Source organism: Pongo pygmaeus, chromosome 3 (assembly GCF_028885625.2).
Source record: "Pongo pygmaeus isolate AG05252 chromosome 3, NHGRI_mPonPyg2-v2.0_pri, whole genome shotgun sequence".
Taxonomy (NCBI): Eukaryota; Metazoa; Chordata; class Mammalia; order Primates; family Hominidae; genus Pongo; species Pongo pygmaeus.
Window position 1 is genome coordinate 115156153 of NC_072376.2, and position 25070 is coordinate 115181222.

General features: G+C 37.1%; 1 protein-coding gene across 4 annotated transcripts in view; it reads left to right on the forward strand.

Annotated features, from left to right (window-relative positions):
- NFKB1 (nuclear factor kappa B subunit 1) overlaps positions 1-25070 on the forward strand; it is a 115712-nt gene that overhangs the window by 63184 nt on the left and 27458 nt on the right. For all 4 annotated transcript variants that reach the window (XM_054484536.2, XM_054484537.2, XM_063663931.1 and 1 more), the window contains 6 exons: positions 2015-2163; positions 11929-12092; positions 13932-14090; positions 15575-15679; positions 17863-17954; positions 19652-19790. In XM_054484536.2, coding sequence (XP_054340511.1) covers positions 2015-2163; positions 11929-12092; positions 13932-14090; positions 15575-15679; positions 17863-17954; positions 19652-19790 — 808 coding nt within the window. The remainder of the gene's footprint in view (positions 1-2014; positions 2164-11928; positions 12093-13931; positions 14091-15574; positions 15680-17862; positions 17955-19651; positions 19791-25070) is intronic.

A 25070-nucleotide genomic window follows, 5' to 3' on the forward strand; every position in this document is an offset into this window, starting at 1 on the left:
CACAACTGGCATCAGCAATCTATAGAGAGTATCTAGGGACAGCAGTCAGCTTTGGAGAAAACCCAGAACTTTTCGTTCCCCATCCCACATTTAAGGGCAAAGACTTTCTCCTTGTTAAACGGAAAGCACTGAGTTCATAATTAGCTTTATACCCAGAGTTGTTTTTTTTTTTTAATGTTATACCTGTTTAAGAAATTTTTTATGCTTTGAGGTGGTCAAGATCAAATTTAATTAGAAACCCTCCTTGTGATTGGCTTGCTCTGGGGACCCTGCTCTTTGAGAAGGAGGTTAGAAGGTTTAGAAGCAAACCTTTGCAGCAGTTCTAGCCAAGTGCATGCATACAGGCCTTGAGGTGGAGCTGCACAGTTGATTGTAGGGGAGTCTGTCCTTTGTTGACGAGTGAAACTTCTCTCCCTGCAAACCCTCTGGGGAATAATGCCAACTCTGATCAGCTTTTCAACTCTTGGATGAAATATTGGGTTGGGAAAAAGTCCCTACTAAGAAAATTGTACCAAAACCCTGCTTCAATAAAATATAAATCCATTTAATGAAGTTTATAGTAGAAGTAGGCTAGTCGAAAAGGATTCTGTCTCTTTCCAAGAAGTATTATTGGCAGGTTTAGGGTCTTCTTCAAGTTTATATCATTAGGACTTCCATCAGAGAGTTATCTTTACGTGTGATTCCCATCCTCCCTCCCTCCCTCCCTCCCTCTCTCCCTCCCTCCCTCCGTCCCATCCTTCCTTCCTCCCTTTTCTCCTTCCTTTTCTTCCTTTCTTTTTCTCTCTGTCTCTCTTTCTTTCAAGCTGTGGGCTGCTTGTACAGATTTATGCATTTTGAATTACTGTGTAGTTGAGAGATTTGGGGCTTAGGTTATTCAGTTCTTCAAAAAGTACAGTATGAGCTAAGGAGATAGGGTGACAACTAATCTAGGTTTTGGCTCCAAAAATCCTGTGTCCCAGAAAACCCCTCAGTCCTAGGCAAACCAGGACAGTAGTTCATCTTTTGAGGAGATTATAGTGCATTTCCAAGTATTTAGCTGAATTTATCACAGGGCTCTGACTTGATAGGATTTAAGAGGGTTAAAATAAGGTCTTTTCTGTTATGTTAGTGTGACTTTAGTCTTGGCACTTTCTTAAGGAAGGAATCCACTCTACTATAGGGGCTAGGTGACTAAGAAGAAGAAAGAGGATATCTAAGTGTTTTTTGCTAAAAATGTCATTATCTCCATGCTATTTCCTTTTTATTGCTATAGTCATCATTTTAAAGAAATACCAATAAGAAATAAATTACTTTAAATAGAAAACTCTAATCAAACAACAGCGAACAGGGATGAAATCTAAGGATTTGTACTTAAGGAGTACACTTTTTTGAATTGAAGAAACTTACTATGACCTGAGCATATGTAACTCAATTATCAGAAGTCAGAGAGGGCTACTGAAGGCTCAGGTATTCTAAGAGATGACTGGACGCCAAGTCCTCAGGCTTGAGTGTTTATAGCCAAACTTCAGAACCAGGTCCCTGGCAAGATTCTCCTGTCTAATCACATGGCACAGAGTTAGGAGGGACTGTTTCTGCTTACCTGCCTTCTTCCTTTGATTTCCATCAACCACCAGTTTCTTTCTCATCAGTCATTTACCCAGCTTTTGTGACCAAGAATTTTGATGAGGATGCAGAGGAAAGCATGTTCTTGGTTAATAGGAAAGGAGGCTTCATGACAACACAGCATCCTCTAAGATGTGTTGCTCCAACTTTCAGAATACATACTGTATTTTAAGTGGCCTGCTTCTTGGAGTGTATCTTCCCACTACACAAAACAACCACCATTAACATTTTCATTTACTTCCACCCTATCATTTGTGCATCACATACTTTTAAAAACAGGGCTGTAATCATGTATATACATATACAAATAATTTTATATTGTACTTTTTATACTTACTGGCTTATCATAAACATGTTTCCATGTTGCTGGAGAGTCAGATGTGCTAACTTTTGGAATGTGCTTCTTATATAGATCTGCAACTATGTGGGACCAGCAAAGGTTATTGTTCAGTTGGTCACAAATGGAAAAAATACCCACCTGCATGCCCACAGCCTGGTGGGAAAACACTGTGAGGATGGGATCTGCACTGTAACTGCTGGACCCAAGGACATGGTGGTCGGGTAAGTAGGGGTATATGATGCTGTGGAAGGTAGGAACAGATAGAATATGGGATGCAGGAACTTAGAATGAACAGGCCCCTTTCATTAGGGACCTTTCTGAGACCCTCAGATGACCTCAAAAAACTGTGTAAACTTGTGCTTTCATTTGGACTCCAGGAAGTAAGGTGACCACGTGTCTGGATTTGCCTGAGACAGCCCAGTTTGCACCTGACCTAATTGTTTATAGCACCCTCTTCTACTCTTAAAGGTGGCCCAATTTGGATGATCACTTATATGTGGTCACTTGACCTACAAGGTATTTGTGCCACTATTAATTTTTTTTTCTCCTAGAAATAAAGATAAGGACAAATTTAAAGAAACCTAACTATAGCAGAAATCATCACTTTATGTATATTTTTACATTCTTGATGATTTCTTCAGTGGATTTATAGTGTGAATATGTAGGGCTTTAAGTGAATGCATAAATATAATTTCAGCTCTCTGCTGCTTAGAAAGTATGCACAGATAAGAAGCCAAGGAATGCAAATTTATTTTGGCATTCATTAGGCTTGAAATGTAAATAAAAAATGACATATTCATTTAAGGGTTGATCAAATAAAACAAGCAATTTTTAATGAATGAAGTTTTATAGAAGTAATTTCAATCCTAAAGAATTAAGCTTTTAAATAAGACATTTATTGTGCTAAAAAACATATATTTTCATCTTCCTAATACACTAAAATAGCACACAGAATAATAGTGTAGCACACAATACAAACTGATATGTGCAATCAATAATTCTAAAAATTGTTGTTTTAAGTCTTTCTTTGGAAGTCCTTAAATGCAAAAGAAGAAATTTTTAATTTTGTTTAATTTTTAAAAACATTTTTCAGGGTTTTCTAATCCTGGTTTAAATAGTTTATGCTAAAATCCCAGTTAATCTGGCTTATTCACTCAAAAGAAAGGAATTGTTTAAATCAACTATAATTAAGCTGATGGTTGCATTTCAGGCTTTGAATTCCGATCAAGTTTCAAATTGGTTGTTATTTTGGAGGTTGTGCTTTCATGTTCCTAGGTATTTCTTTGTTTGACTGTGAAAATATTTAAGTGTGAAAAACCTAGAGAGAGAGCTTTCTTTTAAGTCACTAAAATCGGATTCTTTTGATGTTAGAAAAAAAAAGACTCTAGATTGAAGGAAGAAGCTTAAATTGATTTGAAAAATTAAAGTGTGCTTTATATGAACTTGTTTCAACATCCTCTTGAAAGACTGGTGTGTTTCCTGTTGTATGTCACAGTTTGTTCATCATATGTTGTGGAATACCCTTCCAGTTCCTGATTGACCTAGGAGAGCTTTGAAATGCAGGCTAATTATCACAGTTTTAGACTAATTGATCACTTAGTGTTGCTGCAGATTTATTCCAGTAGGGTTCTGTCAGTTTGAAGTGTTTATTTTCTTTGGTCTTGTTTAATCCCTATTACAATCATATCCTTTAGAGGAAATTTTAGATGAAGTTTTCTACTAATATTTATTATTATAAAATCTCCAGTATGGTGTCTATAATTTGGTATTTCTATGCTTTGCTTTAGTAATCTTTCAGGATTTTAGAAAGAACTAATGGTTATTTAAATTTGAGACCTTAAAGCGGGAATAGAAGTAAATTGTTTCTAAGGAAAGTGAGGGATTCTTTCACTCTTGTAGTGCAGTGGGGTATGGGCTCAGTAGTTGGGAGAACTCATCATTCATTCATTCATTCAGCAAACATTTTGAGCATCTCAACTCCTGAGTTTGATCATTATGATGTCTGGTTGTAGAGCAGTGAGATTTTCTAACCCTGTATAATTTCAGTGAGAAATTTAATCAAGATGCCACTTGAGAGTTATAATAGACTCAGTAGTCTTAACGTTTTTAGTGTTTCCTATGAAAAGTCAGTACTCACTTTCTAATTTGATTTTTAGCTGAGAAATTTTTGCTTACAATGTTTCCCAAAATACACTATTTCCTTCATAATTCATTTGTTTCTATCTCTCTATATATATACATTTTTAAGATTTTCAATGTCAAAACTTATTGCATTTATGTAGAAAGAACATCGTGCTAGCATTCTGGAAACCAGTATTTTATTCCCAGTAGTGTTGCTCTCAACAGAGGACTGGGGGCAAGTTACATGACTTCTTGGGGACCTTAATGTCTTCCTTCATAAAATGAGAGGGTTTCACTACAGAATGTTATCTTTAGGCCGTTTACATCTCCAGAATTCTAGACTGAACTAACATTACGTAATATTATGAAATAACATGAGCAAACTTGCCACACACGTATTTATGGTATGACATTGATTATTAGTGTTTAGTTCTGACTTGTAGATAAGAGTATCACATAGAGAAACTTAGGAAGATAGCCAAAATTATGTCTTAGACTTGTCAATACTAGAAATGAAGCTAAGATAGCCGGTTTTCAATAATACAGATTAGGCAAAGAGTATAGATTCACAAGCAAGGCACTAATCCAACATACCAAAAAAGATATCTAAAAAATGGCAATGAGAAGGTAAATAACTTTTAAATTGTCAAAACCAAAAGAATTACTTTCTTTAGAGTGTTTATCTTCACCTTTCCCTCAGTATGAATTCTTAATAAACTTAGTTTCTACTTTCAAAAGGATTTTATCTATGTTATAAATATTCATGTTTTAAATAGCCAAGTCTTGATTCTGGTTTGATTGCTGTAATGTAGGGGATTTGTCATTTTAATGTTTTTTTAAGTTAGCTTTAATATTGTCTTTTTTTTTATTCATTTATATAATTAGCCTTCACTGCCTTTCTTGGTAAAAAATAATAATAATAATCTTAGTTTGGTGTTTTATTTCAAACCCTGAATATCAACAATTTGTTTCAACATATTTTAGTTCTTTGACATTTTTATTCCATGGAAAATATCTGTGTTCCTTGACTTTGCTTTAGGCCAGTTCACTTACCAGTAATCACCACACTCTCTCTGCTTTCTGGCAGCTCTGATGTAGAGACATGGAACTTTTTTCCAATTAATACATATAGCATATACCAACTGATAAGCACTAGGAGTGGATATATAAATATAAAAATACAGAGGAGAAACAAGGCCTTCTTCAGTGTCTGTTGTTCCCCTCTTTGTCCATGAGTTCTCATCATTTAGCTCCCACTTACAAGTGAGAACATGCAGTATTTGTTTTTCTGTTCCTGCATTAGTTTGCTGAGGACAGTGGCCTCTAGCTCCATCCATGTTCCTGCAAAACATATGATCTTATTCTTTTTATGGCTGCATAGTATTCCATGGTATATATGTACCACATTTTCTTTACTTATTTATGTTATTGATAGGGAATTTAGGTTGATTCCATGTCTTTGCTATCGTGGATAGTGCTGCAGTGAACATTAACATGCATGTGTCTTTATGGTAGAATGATTTATATTCCTTTGGTTGTGTACCCAACAGTGGGATTGCTGGGTCAAATGGTAGTTCTATTTTTAGCTCTTTGAAAAATCACCACACTGCTACAAAATCAATGTGCAAAAATCACAAGCATTCCTATACACCAATAACAGACAAACAGAGAGCCAAATCATGAGTGAACTCCCATTCACAATTGCTTCAAAGAGAATAAAATACCTAGGAATCCAACTTACAGGGGATGTGAAGGACTTCTTCAAGGAGAACTACAAACCTCTGCTTAATGAAATAAAAGAGGACACAAACAAATGGAAGAACATTCCATGCTCATGGATAGGAAGAATCAATATCGTGAAAATGGCCATACTGCCCAAGGTAATTTATAGATTCAATGCCATCCCCATCAAGCTACCAATGACTTTCTTCACAGAATTGGAAAAAACTACTTTCAAGTTCATATGGAACCAAAAAAAGGCCCACATTGCCAAGAAAATCCTAAGCAAAAAGAACAAAGCTGGAGGCATCATGCTACCTGACTTCAAACTATACTACAAGGCTACAGTAACCAAAACAGCATGGTACTGGTACCAAAATAGAGATATAGACCAATGGAACAGAACAGAGCCTTCAGAAATAATACTGCACATCTACAACTATCTGATCTTTGACAAACCTGACAAAAACAAGAAATGGGGAAAGGAATCCTATTTAATAAATGGTGCTGGAAAAACTGGCTAGCCATATGTAGAAAGCTGAAACTGGATCCCTTCCTTACACCTTATACAAAAATTAATTCAAGATGGATTAAAGACTTAAATGTTAGATCTAAAACCATAAAAACCCTAGAAGAAAACCTAGGCCATACCATTCAGCACATGGGCATGGGCAAAGACTTCATGACTAAAACACCAAAAGCAATGGCAACAAAAGCCAAAATTGACAAATGGGATCCAATTAAACTAAAAAGCTTCTGCACAGCAAAAGAAACTACCATCAGAGTGAACAGGCAACCTACAGAATGGGAGAAAATTTTTGCAATCTATCCGTCTGACAAAGGGCTAATATCCAGAATCTATAAAGAACTTAAATAAATTTACAAGAAAAAATCAACCCCATCAAAAAGTGGGCAAAGGATATGAACAGACACTTCTCAAAAGAAGACATTTATGCGGCCAAAAGACAAGTGAAAAAATGCTCTCATCATCACTGGCCATCAGAGAAATGCCAATCAAAACCACAATGAGATACCATCTCACACCAGTTAGAATGGCGATCATTAAAAAGTCAGGAAACAACAGGTGCTGGAGAAGATGTGGAGAAATAGGAACACTTTTACACTGTTGGTGGGACTGTAAACTAGTTCAGCCATTGTGGAAGACAGTGTGGCGATTCCTCAAGGATCTAGAACTAGAAATGCCATTTGACCCAGCCATCCCATTACTGGGTATATACCCAAAGGATTATAAATCATGCTGCTATAAAGACACATGCACACGTATGTTTATTGCGGCACTATTCACAATAGCAAAGACTTGGAACCAACCCAAATGTCCATCAGTGATAAACTGGATTAAGAAAATGTGGCATATATACACCATGGAATACTATGCAGCCATAAGAAAGGATGAGTTCATGTCCTTTGTAGGGACATGGGTGAAGCTGGAAACCATCATTCTGAGCAAACTATCACAAGGACAGAAAACCAAACACCGCATGTTCTCACTCATAGGTGGGAATTGAACAATGAGAACACTTGGACACAGGGTGGGGAATATCACACCCCTGGGCCTGTGGTGGGGTGGGGGGAGGGGGATAGCATTAGGAGATATACCTAATGTAAATGACAAGTTAATGGGTGCAGCACACCAACATGGCACATGTATACATATGTAACAAACCTGCACGTTGTGCACATGTACCCTACAACTTACAGTATAATAAAAAATAATAATAAACAAAGCAAGTTTACAAGGGCAAAAAAAACAAAAAAGAAAAAGCACCACACTGCTTCCACAGTGGTTGAATTAATTTGCACTTCCACCAGCAGTATATAAGTGTACCCTCTTCTCCACAGACGTGCCAGCATCTGTTATCTTTTGACTTTTTAATAAAAGCCATTCTGACAGGTGTGAGATCATATCTCATTGTGTTTTAATTTGCGTTTCTCTAGTGAGCTTTTTCCATATGTTTGTTGGTGGCATGTGTGTCTTCTCTTGAAAAATGTCTTATACAGTCACTTATCTTTTAAAGAAACTTTTTAAATCAGAAAAAAGGTGTTTATATTTAACCACTTATTTATCATTCGCAGTGCTCTTCATTCTGTTTCTTAGGTCAAAATTTCTATCTGGTATCATTTTCTTCTGCCTCAGGCACTTCCTTTTATTATACTGCTGATCTGATGCTGATTAATTCTTTCAGTAGGTGTATGTCTTCATAGTTTTTTATTTTATCTTTGTTTTTCAAGGCTATTTTGAAGAGTATAGAATTTTAGGTAGACAGGCCGGGCACGGTGGCTCACACCTGTAATCCCAGCACTTTGGAAGGCCGAGGCGGGCGGATCACCTGAGGTCAGGAGTTCAAGACCAACCTGACCAACATGGAGAAACCCCGTCTCTACTAAAAATACAAAATTAGCCAGGCATGGTGGTGCATGCCTGTAATCCCAGCTACTCGAGAGGCCGAGGCAGGAGAATCACTTGAACCTGGGAGGCAGAGGTTGCGGTGAGCCGAGATCGCGCCATTGCACTCCAGCCTGCCCAACAAGAGAGAAACTCCATCTCAAAAAAAAAGAATTATAGGTTGACAGTATTATTCTTTCACATCCTTAAACTATGTTGTTCCACTGTCTTCTGACTTGCCTTGTTTCCAAGAAGTCACCTGTCAATCTAATCTTTGTTCCTCTGTACATAATTTTTTTTTCTCTCTAGCAGCTTTTCAGATTTTCTCTTCCTCACTAGTTTTAAGCAATTTTATTATATGGATATTAGCATAGTTTCCTTCATGTTTCTTGTGCTTGGGGTTCATTGAGATCCTTAGATCTCTGGGTTTATATATTTAGTACGTTTTAAAACTTTTTGGCCATTATTTTTTCAAATATTTTTTCTGTCCACTCCTCTTCATCTTCTTCCAGAACCCCAGTTGCACATATATTTGGCTATTTGAAATTGTCCCACAGCTCACTGATGATCTGGTTTTTTAAAAATATTTTTTTTCTATGTTTCATTTTGGATAGTTTTATTACTGTGTCTGCACGTTCACCAATATTTTTGTCTGTAGTGTCTAATATGTTCTTAATTCCATCTAGTGTATTTTTTCTTCTTAGACATTGTAGTTTTCAATTTCTATAGGTTTGTTTGGGGTCTTTTTTTTTTCATATCTGCCATGTTACTCCTTAACATACCAATGCTTTCTTCTTTTTCTGATCCTATGGAATATATAATAGCTATTCAATGTACTTGTGTAGAAAGTCTGTCTTCTGGATCTATTTTTGTTTAGTTTTTGTCCTAATTATGAATTATATTTTTCTGTTTCTTTCCATGCCTGTTAGTTTTTTATTGGATGACAGGTATTTTGAATTTTGTATCGTTGAGTCCTGGATTCCTTTTTTTTTTTTTTTTTTTTTTTTGGTGTGCTTTTAAATACGTTTGAGGATTGGGATGAAGTTAAATTTGGGAACAGTTTGATTCTTTTGATTCTTTCTAAACTTACTTTTAAGCTTTATCAGAGAGACCAGAGAAACCTTTACTCTAGGGTTAATTTGACATCATTGCTAAGGCAGTACCTTTCTGAATTTTCAACCTGATGCTCCATGTATTACAAGATTTCTTGAACTATTCCAGCCCTATATGTGTTACAATAATTTTTCTGCCTCCACCTCTGTGGTGGTTCTTTTCCCAGCTTTGACGTATTTCCTCACACACAGCACTCAGCTGAAGACTCCAGTGATCTCTGAGTGTATCTCTGTTTGCGGTTTCTTCCTCTTCGGTACTCTGCTTGTGAGTTTCAGCCTCCTTGGCTTCCTCCAATATTTAACTGTGTCTCCTCCACCTCAGAGATTGCCAGGCTCTGTTGGGGTTCCTCCTTCCTGTGCTGCAGCCTGGAACTCTCTAGGCATTAAGCCAGAGTAATTACAGGATTCACCTTATTTATTTCCCTTTTCTTAAAGATTACTGTTCTGTGCTGCCTGTTTTCTAGTGTCTAAAAACCATTTCTTCATGTATTTTAGATATTTAAGGTTCAATCCAGTCTGTTTTACTCTATCGTTACCTGAAGCAGAAGACTGACTTCTGTACTGTTTCATTTGTTAACCAGAGTAAATCTTTCATTATTCACATAATAAATTAATAAGGATGATGTTTTTCTCACAGGGACTAGATTAGGCAATATACATGAAAAGCATATTATTGACAGTAAAGTATAAGGTACTACACAGATGTTTATCATTGCTATTACAAAGGAGATAACCTCGTTTTCCTGCAGTTAGGGAAGTTCTATATGGGAGTAAGGCTGAAAGGGCCAAAAGATGGAGGTATTGTTTCTGAAAAACTGCCTATGCTTCTGCGCATATAAGTATGTCATGTTGCATATTTTTCTGTGCTGTATTAATTCATGCATTCATTTATCAACAGATACTTATTAAACACTCATATGTCAGGCATTGTTCTAGGGACTAGAGATCTCTGCCTTCAAGGAGCTTATTTTCCAGTGGTATATTTTCTGTTCTATGTCTTAGCTATCCACTTTTTTCATCTGCCTGGACACATGACTTATTCTTTCTCTGGGCCTCTGATATGAGTGCTCATTTCATTCTGCCTTATAACTCCTATTTTCTTCCCTACTTTATCTGACCTTCCTACCTTAGCTTGTTCATTCTTTCCTTCAATCCAGTTGTCATGAAATCTCTTTCTTTCCTCTACTAATTTTTTTTTCTTTCTTTCTTTCTGAGTAAAAGCCGGAGATCTGGCCCCTGCTTACCTCTCTGAATTCTTTACTTACTTCTGACAACTTGCTTATTTCACTCCAGCTACATTGACCTCCTTGCCTTCGTTGTGTTTTGAAAACACCGGCATGGTCCTACCGCAGGAATTTTGCACTTACTGTTCCTTTTGCCACATTAATCATTCATATGTTCATGTCTTCCCCATCACTTCCTTCAAGTTTTTGCTCAGTTGTCATCTTTTTACTGAGTGTCCTTCGTGATCTCTCCCTACTTTAAAATGTTACGCTTTTTTCTACCACCTGTCCTGTTCCTCATTCCTACCTTATTTTTCTGGATAACACTTATTGCCTTCTAAATTGTATTGTATAATTTACTTCTTTGTTTCTTCTCCGTTGTCATACTAGCATATAAATTCAGTGAAGGTAGAGATTCTTTTACTGCTGACAAAAGCATCTAGGACATTTCCTGGCACTGATAAGGATCTGCATAAATATTTGTTGAGTGAATGAATCTCCTTGGTAAAGTCCTTTTTTGTTTGCCTGTTATATTTATTGAATAGACTTTTTTGTTTCATGTACTTTAATTTCAAAAATGAATGGCTGGAACATTTTATATATTTTCTTAGAAATCATTTTCATTGCTTTTTAAGCTTATCACATATTTTGTTTTATAAATATGTAGCCTTTGTGAGATATAAGATTCTCCATCCCTGTTTACATGTATACTTAGATGACAACTCTAATGGTCATAAATAATTCCAACCTTATAGATAACCCAGGAGAAGATGAGATTATAGGTAGACTTTAAATCCCATTCAGAAACCCAAGGACGATTCAAAAGGAAAATAATCATTCCAAATATAATACTCTTCTTATTCTTAAGAAGTTGTTAGTATTATATTTTGAATTTTGAATTTTTAATACAGCTCCCATAGAAAATACTTTAAAATGAACCCAGTAAGACTTCCTCATTAAGACATATAGACACATATGCTCCCATTCCTGTAATCAAATTTGGAAGTCAAATAAGCTCTGAAAACCAAAACATTCTTCCAAGTTTATTGCAGACTCATTTGGTAGTAAAAACCAATCTGACCTGATGTGTAGCTGTTTATAGTCTTTATTTTTCCATTTGGTGAGTCCAATTGTATATTTCACTGAGGAAATACTAACATGTTTGACTACATTGTGTGCCCCAGACCTGCTTAGAGTATTATGTAATATGCAGTATAGGCCATATATTGCCTTTCTAACATCAAAAATACCCTAAATTCTGAAATGCATCTAGCCCCAAGAGATTTGTATAAAACATTGAGGGCCTGTGTATTTTTTTTTTAATTTACAAGTGAAGCCAGATTCCCTAGACATTAAGTGCCTAACTTTTGGTTGTTGTTGCTGCTGCTGTTACTGTTTTTTCTCCAGCTTTGCAAATCTGGGTATACTTCATGTGACAAAGAAAAAAGTATTTGAAACACTGGAAGCACGAATGACAGAGGCGTGTATAAGGGGCTATAATCCTGGACTCTTGGTGCACCCTGACCTTGCCTATTTGCAAGCAGAAGGTGGAGGGGACCGGCAGCTGGGAGGTAAGCATCATTTTCCTGGCCTTGGTCCTCCAAGGGGTCCAAGCTTTGGTTTTCATCTGTATGAATTATATGTTCATCTGCATCCCTTCTAGTCTCTACCCCACACTGCTGTCACCTTTTCCTTGCTCAGAAACCTTTGATGGCATCCTGCTACTTCTAGGATAAAAACTATAGCTCCATAGCCTGTCATACAAAGCCCTCCTTCTCTGGCCCCAGCAACTTTCAGCCTCATCTCCAGCCTGCCTTGCATCCTCCTCTCGCCATCTCTGCTCTCTGAATAAGTGAGGCATATTTATACCTTTGTATGTGTCTTCCTCTACCAAAAACACCCCACCATTTCCATTTCACCCTCTCGAAAACCAATGCAGAAATCAAGACTGTCTAAAGAACACCTCTGTTTTACCTTCCCCAACTCACCTTATTATAAGGCATTTTTCTTTCTTTGGGCTCTGCAGACACATTATAAACTATTATCTATATCATAAAAATTGTATGATTTTCCATTTTCTTGCCTTTTCTCAAATTTTTTTTTCAACCCCATTCCCTGTCCCACCACATGCCCCATTCCTACTTTTGTATTTTGTCCTTTACTCTGGCTGTCCAGTCATCATCTCATACTCACGTGATTCAAAACCAATTATCAGTTTTCAACTAAATATACTCCATCTTCTGATACCCAGACTCAAAACTTTCCCATCCTCACTGACTCGCCCTCCTCGCCTGTGCTGCGAGGCTGTGGTCCAGCCATTCTGTGCTCTCTGGCATTCCACACTACATTCCATTTTCATTTTTCTTCTTATAGTAGTCTTCTCCCTGGTCTCTGTCCCTCCCCACTTCTAATCAAGTTTACATCTCGTAGCCAGGTAGATATTACTGAAGTTCTGTATCTTGTTGATGCTCGGTGTCTCCGTTTTGCCTACAAAATCCAAATTCTGTAAGTTGGCTTTTTGGATCTCCCAAGAGCTGGCCCCAGGCTGCATTTCCAATCTATTTCCCGTTTTGCCCCTTCAGGTCAAACTCTACTACTTGGTAGGAGCACCATGATTTCTCACTTCCCTGCCTTGGCACATTCTTTCTATTTTTGCTCTCTCCTCTTCCTGGAATGCCTTTATCTACTCTCTTATATGAATGTGTTCAAATTCTGCCACCTTTTCAATATTCAGAGCAAATACTTCTTCTGCTCCAAAGCCCTCTGAACTCTCTCCTCCTTTGAAATCCCACATCACTTCATTTGTAGCTCTCTTGTAGTACTTGTCTCTTGAATTACTACCTTTTATGATATTATAGCTTAATTATGACTATATCCATCAGCATGAAAACTCCAGCAGGAGGGAAGGAACCAGATGTCCCTGAGTCATTCAGTTCCTTCAGAAGTTGTTTTTGAGTACCTACTATGTGCCAGGCTGTCTGCTTGGCACTGTGGAATGAGCTCAATCCTTGTGCCCAAACAGCTTTTGGAATAATTTGCACACTTCTCAATACAGCTGGTGCCTAGTAGGGTTATTTAATTCCATTCCATCACATCCTGTGTGCTTTTAACTCTTATTGTAGAGAGGAAAGGGAAAGGCGGGGGGAGGACAGGAGAGGAGGGAGGCGATCTGATACATGGAAGAGAGTTTTTACTGTAATCTGGAGAAAATGCAGGTCTTCTTTGATGCCTTTCATATTGGATGACATAAATGAGACTGTTTTTAACATTTTATTAGCAATATGAAGAGTTTCAAAAAGAGGAAAATGGGTTTTTATTGTAAGTTTACATTATTTGGGCTTTATAAAAACATGGTCTTTTAAATGTTCACACTTCCCTGGGCATGAATGGACTGTGCTGTATGGCCCTAGATCGGGAAAAAGAGCTAATCCGCCAAGCAGCTCTGCAGCAGACCAAGGAGATGGACCTCAGCGTGGTGCGGCTCATGTTTACAGCTTTTCTTCCGGATAGCACTGGCAGCTTCACAAGGCGCCTGGAACCCGTGGTATCAGACGCCATCTATGACAGTAGTGAGTACTTCACTTCCAACAGGGGGCACACCAAGAATAGACTTCCAGCCCTGCCCTGCCATTTACTTGCTAGCTGAGTCCTGGGGAAGGTAACTTAATCACTTTAAGCCTCAGCTTTATCATCTGTAAAATGTGAATAGGAAAATCTAGCTTGAAAGGTTGATGTCCAGGTTAAATGAGATATTTTAAGAGGGGCTCAACACATGTAATTCTTTTTCCTTTGATGTACATTTTTTAGTCTTTTACATGAAATGTCACATCTCATCTTATTTATGAATGTCTTGCTGTAAAGACATATGGTTGATACTTTTAGAAGGGAGAATAATCCCAATTTTCTTTGGTGGTGGGGGAGCTCTGGAAAGAAGTTAATAAAAGACAACTATTATTCTTACCCATTTTCTTTCCCATATGTTACTAGCTTTATCAAGAGAGAAACTTGAAGTTAAATGAATGAGTAGCATAGATAGCACGTGACTTCAAAATCCTATTTCAACCCGGGTTTGGCGTCATGCCCTGTAGTCTCACCTACTTGGGAGGCTGAGGTGGGAGGATATAGAGTTTCAGCCCAGCATGAGCAACATAGTGAGACCCCATCTCAAAAAAAAATTATATATATATATATTAATTTATAGTTCCTAGGACTTTTTAAGAGTTTTACAGTAATATTCAGCATTTACCATGCAACTTTCTTGTTTGATTATGCATAGGATTGATTAGACAGGTGTTTCCAAAAAGCCTGCAAGCATAGTACTCAGACTCATTGAAAGTTTATAGAATTTGGCCTGTGTGGAAAACTCTGTGCTCCAAGTACAACAACTAACTGAATTCTCTAATTTAAACAAGTTTGAAGGGAAGTGAAAGGTTATAAAATGATACAGACTCATACCACAGAATCACCTTAAAATGCAGCTGTTGGAGAAAAAAAAAAAAAAAGGAAGCTTTATGCTATTACCACAAGAAAGTTTTGCCTCTTCACCGCACAGAATCCTAATTTCGTTTGGGAAAAAGAAACATAACATCCCCATTTTCCTTACCTGTAAAATAAAAGGTAGTAAGTAGTTTAAGAAAACTGTACTTTTCCTAAAGTTTTTAGGACTCTTGTAAATAGAATAATAGCAGAATCATGGGAACAAATTTGGAATTGAAGTCTTGACCTCATTGAAAGCCCAGAAATCAATTAGCTTGGTACTTCCCAATACATCAGAAAAGCTCTTTCTCTTTTTGTATCAGTCTCTCTGTGTTAGAGGGAGAAACAAATACCTATTCCTTTCTACCTCATTTGTTTTGGTGATCATAAATGACCCATGCCCAAGAAGTGTTCCGAGAACTTCAGAAGCCATTCTTGTTTTATTTACTTTGTTAGTGAAAGCATGTATTAAAGCTTTGTTTTGGTAGTGTGTGCTAAGGGGAGGGTCCTACCTAAAGGACTGGCTTGTTGAGCTGAGGATTAATCATGTTATTTGTTGTTTTTCCCCTGTGAACAGAAGCCCCCAATGCATCCAACTTGAAAATTGTAAGAATGGACAGGACAGCTGGATGTGTGACTGGAGGGGAGGAAATTTATCTTCTCTGTGACAAAGTTCAGAAAGGTAAATACATTCTCTGATCTCAAGAGGTGTGATCTTGACACACTACAATTCTGAGTGTGTCTGTGAGTCGCATTTCAGCAGTGGACAAGAAACGTCCCTCTGCTGCCATAGAAAGTCTTAAAAAGCATTTACGTTTTACCTCTTCCAAATGTAAATTGTCTGTGTTATTTTTTCCTAAGTCAACTAATTCACTTTTAGATTTCCCACGGAAGTAAAAAGAAATAAGAAAATCGTGATAATTATAATCAGTGACTTTCAGTATCTTTATACATTAAAATTAATATCTGTACCTTGTTAAACAAAAATAAATTATAGCCCATTCTTGACACCCATACAAATACACACACAGAATAATGTTTTACATAGTATTAAATTGTTTTTATTTATTTTGCAATGCTTTGATATAACACTGAGAGAACTTCTCTGAACACTTCCACAGATGTGATGTTAACTAAGAAAAGGAAAGAAAACAGGGAATACAGGGAAATTCTCAGAGCACATTTCTCTCACAGTTTTCCCTTTGAGGAAAGGTTCTTGGCATTTATCTTTCATTAGATATATTACAACATTGATAGATTAGTAAAAGCTGAGGAAAATGTGTTATTTTCTCAAACTGCATTCTTTTTTTAAATAAAATGATAGTTGGAAAGTGTAGTATAATAAATATCTATCTACTACAGGGTGAGCATTTTCAAAGTAAGCAAATACCTAACTGAAAATATAAATAAGTAAAATAAATCAATAAAAGATATGTGGCTTTTAAAAAATTATCATATGAGATTAAATGCTCTGAGGTATATAGTCAGAAAAAAATGGGATCAGATTTTAAAGTAAACACATATATACTTTATCCAAAAAAATTTACAGCCAGGCATGGTAACTCATGCCTGTAATCCCAGCACTTTGGGAGGCTGAGATGGAAGGATTGCTTGAACCCAGGAGTTTGAGGCTGTAGTGAGCTATTATCATGCTGCTGTACTCCAGCCTAGATGACAGAGCGAGACCCTGTCTCAAAAAAAAGAAGTTTACACTTTCTCTGCCTACACTAGTGTCAGCCTTCTTCCAATCCACTCTGTCCAAGTAATACTCATTTCCAGATTCCCGGGTGTACATACTGTAAGTAAACACAATCTGAGTACCTTTATTTGTAAATGAGATCCTTAGTCATTATCATTACATTGGAATGGCTTAGTAAGAAATGTCTTGTACTTGGCTTAAAGAATCTCAATAACTAGGTCCAGTGTAGTCCTGCCTGAAGGCAAAGGAGATTGTAAGATGTTTTATCCATTCCAGGTATTTCTAAAATTCTGCTTACATAGAAATAAAAGCTTTGTTTCATAAGTCAATAGTGTGGCCCTTTCTATGAAATGGAAAGTGAAGCCAGGAAGATGCCAACCTAAGTTATATTGTCACATTTCTGTAGAAGTAAATAGAGTCCATGACTAGAGTGTGCAATTTAAGCATTACATTTTAATTAGAAGGGACCTGATCATTATAGTATTTGACCAATTACTCAATATGAACTAAGAGACTATTATAGTGAGACAGTTTAATAGTGTGTTAAGAGCCTGGACTCTGAAATTATACTGTCTGTGTTCAAATCCTGGTTCCTCCAAGTACTAGCTGTTCAGCCTTGGATAAGTACTTAACCTCTTTGGACCCCAGTTTCTCTTTTGCAAAGTGAGGATAATAATAGTACCCATCTACATCACAAGGTTGTGATGAGGATGAAATCAGTTAATATGTGTATATATGAAGCACTTAGAATAGCATCTGCCATACATTAATAGTAAAACTTATATAAGTTAATTATTTTTATGTACATCTATATATTGAATTGCACTGCCTCGTTGGATTCTAATATTCTTCCACCATCGTTCATGTTTCTCAGGATTGGCTTAAGGATGGAGAAGCAGTAAGGTCAAAGATTAAAAGAAAATTCAGGTTAACTAGGTAAATCTAGTATTCTGTCATTGTGAATGAAACTTGGGGCGCATTACTGTGGTAAATAATGAAAAAAGTCAGTGATTTGTGAAGATTTTAAAAGACTTAACCTTTTGATCTTGTTTTTTAAAAGTGTAAATAGATAGTAGGTAGAATATTAAACCGGTTTTATTTTTCAACATGTTTATAAATATTATTACACTATGTGAAATTATACACTTCAATGTGATTGTTTGCAGATGACATCCAGATTCGATTTTATGAAGAGGAGGAAAATGGTGGAGTCTGGGAAGGATTTGGAGATTTTTCCCCCACAGATGTTCATAGACAAGTAAGTGATTTATTATTATTATTATTAATCCTTATTATTTTTAGAGATGGGATCTCACTCTGACACCCAGGCTGGAGTGCAGTGGTATAATCACAGCTCACTGTATCCCCCAGCTGTTGGGCTCGAGGGATCCTCCTGTCTGAACCTACCAAATATCTGGGACTACAGGCATGCTACCATGCCCAGCTAGTTTTTTCATTTTTATTTTTTTTGTAGAGATGATGTCTTGCCATCTTGCTCAGGCTCGTCTTGAACTCCTGGACTTAAGCGATTATCCCATGTTGGCCTCCCAAAATGCTGGGATTATAGGCATGATCCATATTATTATCATCATTTTACACTTTCTGCCTTGTTGAAATTTAGTACTTAGCTTCCATCTATAAAAAGGAAAAATCATAAATATTTAACTTCCATAAAACAGTACTATTTTTAAGACTCATGCAGGTCATTCAAAAAAGTTACCTACTGTAGAGTTATGGGCAAGGTTCTGTTAGATCGTTTGCTCTGAGATGTTGGCAAGATATTTAATTGCTGCCTAATCCCCTAACCCATAAGACAGTGCCCCACAGGTCCTTTAATGAAAATGTTTTTAAGTGTTCTACCAAAGTAATTATGATGAGACCTATTTTATGATAACACCTAATTATGATAACACCTTAAAAGGGTGTTCTAGGAGTCATCTTCTAATTGAAGCTGATGTCGTCCTGTTAAATGAAGATTTCCCAATGGCAGCTGATTAAATGACTAACAGATGATAATGCTGAGCCCCCACCTTAATGATTATTCTCCTATTTACAAGTAATTGAAGAGTATTATGGTAACAAAAAATTGGAAACAATCCAAATATTCATCAGTAAGTGGCCAGTTAAATTATGGTCTATCCTTTTGATGAAATATCATCTAGTTATTCAAAAGAATGAGTACTCTGTGAACTAATATAGAAAGATCTCAATTATACAGTGTTAAAATATTTTAAAAGATGGGTGTAGAGCAAAGTGTGTGTAGAAATGATTCTATGTTCATGCATAAAGAAATTCTGGAAGGATACCTAAGAAATTAATAACAGTATTTACCACTGGCTGGTACACTGTAGGAACTGCATGGATGGGGAACAAGAATGTCAAAGAGAATACCGCTGTATGTTTTTTTGTATTTTACAAGATCTTTATCCCTGTGAATATATTACTTAGTCAAAAAATCAAACTGAAAAATGCTGAAATCCCTAACATACCACCAAGAACTAATGTGTTATGATGCCAATGTAAGCAATGTTTAGTTTCTTCTCTCCATCACTGGCCTGTGGCCATCTCTCTCTTTCCATACCCAGTCTTTCTGATGTTGCTATAAATAATCTTGGAGGCTTTTAAGGCTGCTTTGGAAGAGAAGAAAGTGTATGCAGTGAATTTTATAAGCATGATATTTACAACTAGAAGACATTGGAAATAGACAAATGAAATAATAAAGCTTCGTAGTACATTAGCACAGCATTGTATTTTGATTTTACAGTAGCAATTTCATAAAAATGTATCGGTATAGAATTCTGAGTTTGGAACTTTCTCCAGGACACGATGTTTTTTAGTACACTGTGTCTAAACATTGGGTATAAAGAAAAGCATAAGGAATGTGTTTAATGAGTAGCATTACTGCAAAAATAAAATGTAGCCCTACACCAACATGTGGTTCTTCGTATCCTGCAGTTTGCCATCGTCTTCAAAACTCCAAAGTATAAAGATGTTAATATTACAAAACCAGCCTCTGTGTTTGTCCAGCTTCGGAGGAAATCTGACTTGGAAACTAGTGAACCAAAACCTTTCCTGTACTATCCTGAAATCAAAGGTAAGTCAGTTGTTTAAAATCTTATGCTCATATTTAATTTTATTTTATTTTATTTTTGGTTTTTGTTTTGTTTTGTTTTGTTTTGAAACAGAGTCTGACTCGTTGCCCAGGCTGGAGTGCAATGGTGCAATCATACCTCACTGCAACTTCGAACTCCTGGCCTCAAACAGTTCTCCTGCCCCAGCATCTCAGATAGCTGGGGCTACAGGTGTGCTCCATCATGCCGGGCTAATTTTTTTTTTTTTACTTTTAATAGAAATGAGGACTTCTTACATTGTCCAGGCTGGCCTTAAACTCCTGGCCTTAAGCAGTCCTCCGGCCTTGGCCTCCCAAAGTGCTGGGATTACAGGCTTGAGCTGCCATGTCTTGCCATTGTGCTTGTTCTGAGAAGAGGACAAGCTAATTAGAAAAGATCAGTTAGTCACCTCCTTTGAACAGCTTTCTAGTAACAGGTCCCTGGATCCATGGTGCTTATTTTTAGAAGAGACAGTAGTATATTATTTTGAGGTCATGGAATTAGTCCAGCTTTTTAAAATAATGTTATTTCCACCAAGCTTATATGAGATTTAGACATTGAGAATTTGTCTTTGAATTTGAGAATCTAATATTTATTGACTAACTCAGAGTTCAAGCAGCTGAGATGAAAAAATCAGGCTTGCTGTTTAGGAGAATCAGCCAGTTAGTCAACCAGCCTCAGGCGGTGTAACAGAAAACTTGGCCAACGTGCACTGCAAAACTATGAAAATGAGTAAGGCATCATTCTTTCTCTCACAAAAGATGCTTTAAGAAAGGGCACTCATAGTTTTCTTAAATAGTTATAATGTAAATTATGATTTTAATAAGTACCAAAAGTGAAGCATCCATAAAAATATATGGGAATGTTGAAGAGAGAGCCTTTGGTCCCTTTATTCTAAAGCAGCCTCCAAAAAGAAGGCTTCATCAAGGAGATATCATTTGGCCCTCAGCATTTCGGGTATATTTCAGCAGTTGGGTGTTAAAAAGAGAAGGAGAGGGTTCTCTAGGCTTAAGTTACTTGAGGAGCTTAAAGAGAGGGGTAAACAGCGTTTATGCAGAGGGAAACAAGTGTTCTGAGTGCTCAGATGGACATGAAGGCCAATGTAGGTAAGGAAGGCCAGGACCAGGCTAAAGAGGGCTGTGAGTGGCAGCTTAAGAATTTTGCATTAATTCTAGAGAGAGATAGCCAGGCCTGCCTAGGTTTGGAATGATGGCTCTGACTTCTTTATGTCACCACTGAGGGTACCATTTAGGAGGCAGATGATGAGTCAGAAGAGTAATGCAAGAATCCAAGTGAGAAACGGTGCAGTTAGTAAAGGTCCTAGTGCCAGGAATGAAAGGAGATGGTGGACTCAAGAGAGAGTGCAGTGATACTGTGATACAGTGATACTGTCAAGAGGGCCTAGAGGTCGGAGGTGTAGGAGAGACGGGGAGTCATAGATGGGTCTAAGACTCCCTGACCAGGAAGCTTGTGATGTTGTTGACTTGATGAAAGGAACAAGGGAGCAAAAGTAGATTTGGGTGGGAAAAGAGGGAGCTCAGAGTAAAACATGTTATATTTTAGGTCCCTGTGGGAAAGTCAAGTTGTAAGTTCTTAGTAGGCAGATCAAAAGGCAGAACTGGAACTCAAGAGAGGACAGGGTGAGAAATTTAGCATTAGAATCATCTCAAAACGAGATATAACAGGCACCAACTGAGTCATCATCCAAAGGTATTTCTTAACCTAGAGTCCACTGACCCCCAAAGAGTCTGTGGATAGAAATGTACTTTAATATCATCAGCTTCTTTTGTAATCCTGTTTTGTATTTTACATACTGAAAACCATGATTCTGAGAAGAGATCCATAGAGTTCACCAGACTGCAGAAGGGGCTGTGGCACAAACAAAATTAGAAACCCACCAGTTGGAGGGAAGTGAGATTGGGAAGGGAGGTCAGTAAAATGATTGCCACGGGGCACCCAGATCCTTGCTGAGGTTGGAAACCGCAAAGGTGCAGCAGCAACAAGCCACATGGGTGGGTGTTGTCTCCTGTGAGAGCAAGATGCGATAGGTAGTCTTTGAAGAGGGCTTTCCTTTCCTAGAATTAGTGCTGCCACAGGAGGGTTTAGAAAACGGTTCTGCAAGTTCTTGTTTCTTTTCTGAGGTTGTGGCCTCTCCATTGTTTGGTCAGATTTGTAGTGCACTCTATATCCTGGTGGTTTGAAAACATTGTCAGCACAATAACTTTTCTTTCTTCACATGAGATTTCATACAAAATCCCAGTGTATGGACATGGTAGGCTTTGATTAAAATAGGGGTGAAGGGCCCTGCCAGCTCGGCCTTCCGAGAGGCTGTCCCACCTCTCCTTACTTCCCTATCAGGAGCTGCTGGAGGTCTTTTGAATGCTTCTGCCTACACAAAATGATGTGAAAATCACTGCTTTAATTTAAACACTCTTCTTTAAAAGTAGACACAGAAGAAAAATATGGATAATTTTTTTTAGACTTTCTGAGGAAAAAAATAGATTTCTTCTCCAGAAATATGTCTTCAAATAATGTCAGTTTTTGCTAACACAGAGAATCATGAAGAAAGAAAACCCAGGTTACCTGTATGTGTATGAACCTAGAAACATTCAAAGCTCAGCTTGGTATCTAGGCTGCCTGTCTCCCTTTCCCAGTGGTATCTATGCCTCAGAAAAGTATGTTATAGCGGGGGCATGTTCAGGTGATTACTTTAATGCTTCGTTATCATAGTAGGAACTATCCAATGCAGGGATTAGTGAATGGGGTCACCTGAAAGTTCAAAATTGCACCTGTATGCTTCATGCGCCTACCTTCCAGGCTGTCATTGATTAAGAGCGTCATACAATGCAAAGTGTAAGAACTGTCTGGAGAAATACTTACCCATTGAGCTCTGAAGGAAAGAATGGACAACATATATATACATGAGGACAACAAATTACTTGATTCTGTGGAAACCTTCTGGATTATAAAAACTCAAGATAATAGGACCAAGGAGAAATAATCTGACCAGGCAATATAACTGGTCAGAAAAGTAGTAGGCCATTTAGCATTAGAGTAAGTAAATAGAAATGGATCCAAACTGTACAACCCAGGGAAACATTGTATACATTTCCCAGAAGTCATTGAACACACTTTCCCTTACCCCCAGTCTCTGTAGTCATTCCCTATCTCATTGCCTAATTTTATATTCTTCATTATGTTTATCAATATGTAAACCTGTCTTATCTATTTATTTATGGGTCTATTGTCTTCCTACCACCCCGAGTACAAAGAATCTTCTTTAGGTCATAGACCATCTAAAACAGTATAGGTTGCATAGAAAATGCTCATTAAATATCTGTGGACTGACTTATTGATTGACCAGCCAAGCTGCCATCCTCATCTATAAGGCTAGTAATATGTTGGGTATCATCAGGTAAGACATTATACATAAATATAAAACATTATACAGAACCAGCCCTGAGCTCTGCATCCTCTATGGTCATCAACATTGTACTTCACAAAAAATTCTTGAAATGGTTGGGTGCAGGGGAGACAATTGAAATAATCAAGAGAAGGACGATTGGCAGAGGAGGAAGATAGTTGAGGAACTGCCGTACAAAAGCAAAAAAAAAAAAAAAGACCATAATGATTTTTCAGTCTGAAAGATGGAGATTAGGGATAAATGATCTTTAAATTATGAAAGGTATGGCCAAGATAAATGCAGGCACCTTTACTGGTAAACTAAAACCTGAAAAGTGAGAATGAGGTACTTTTAAGGCACATGCACAGAAATAGGTAGCAAACACTAGGAGATTATCCGTATTTGTGAATTGAACTATTATCTAAAGTCATCAACTGTTATGTAAAGTCATTGATTATTAAAGTCACTGGTTATTATTATACAAAGCTATTTTGGAGTGTTTTCAAAAGAATGACAGCCTAACATAATGAAAACATCACTGCACTTTGAGACTGATCTTGACTCCATTGTGACCTCAGATAAGTCACCTAACCCCTCCTAGCTTCAGTTTCCTCTCCTGCAAAAGGAGAACTTGTAGTAAGTGGCTGCTTCAGTTCCTTCTAAAATAGGTTGATGTTTCATAGTACATCCCATGGTGCCATTGTCAAAAGCAGACCGCAAGGATAAATGATCCCTTGAATATGGAGTGTGAAAGTCTCCATATTCAATTCTGTGGAGATTCAAGCAGCAGGTTCTTTTATAAAGCTTATGTGGAATGTTCTGTATCAGTTTCTTGTCATTGGAATCTTACTGGCTGTGTTATAATTAATATTTTGCCCTTAAAATTCCCATTTTACAGTGAAATACAGCCAATAAATATCTCTCTGTTTTAAAAGGTAAAATGAATACATAGAAAATACTAACTAGTCTCTTTGCTGGAATCCATGTCAATAGATAACATTTATTTCTGAAGATAAATAAGTTGCCTGCTTCCCTCTTGTGTTTCGTATGTCTGCAGTGAACAGTAATGAGTATAGCTGTAAATTCGTTGCGATATAACTGATGGGGAAATTATAAATCTGAATCTAAAACATATTTGATAAGGAAGTCAAAGTTTCTCCACTTCACGGTCATCCCCTTCTAGTGGAAGCATATTTTTCTCAAAATTTGGCAACCTTGGGTTTTTTTTTTTCCTGGGAAGTCTGGAGATGCTCAGCTTTTAAACAACTATTAAAGTGTACTTTGTTACCCTACTTTCCCCTGCTTCATCTTTCAACTGCAGTTAGATGATCATGAGATAATCAGTAAACAGAGACCTTCTATCTAGCCCTAAGATGACTGAAACAACCACAGAATTAGAAATAATCGAAGTTCTTTCTGAACATAAGTGTGACAAAACTGACATTGAAGAATCAGAAATAGAATAATTGTTAAGGGTTCAGCGCTAATCAAAAAAAGAGAATACCTCATTGACTTTATTTAATTTGAAAAAATGAAATAAAACCTCCTTAACTGCTCCAGCCCAAAAAAAGAGAAGAAAGGTTTATGATAGAAAAAGAAGAGAAAGAAAAGCAAACAGAAAGGAGAAACAAGAACACAGTAACACCACATAGGCAGTAACGGAACTCAAAAGGGCGTTGGGGCTGGTGAGAAGCACAGATAGTGAGAAACAGAAAGATGAAAACAAAACAAAAAGAAAAGCAATCAAAAGTCTCAGAGGGCATCACTGTATTGTAGTCAAATAGTGGTCTTAGACTTTTAGCCCCCGTATCTCATCAGTCACCAGAGGTTACAGATCTCTTGGTTACTGTTTTTCTGGCAT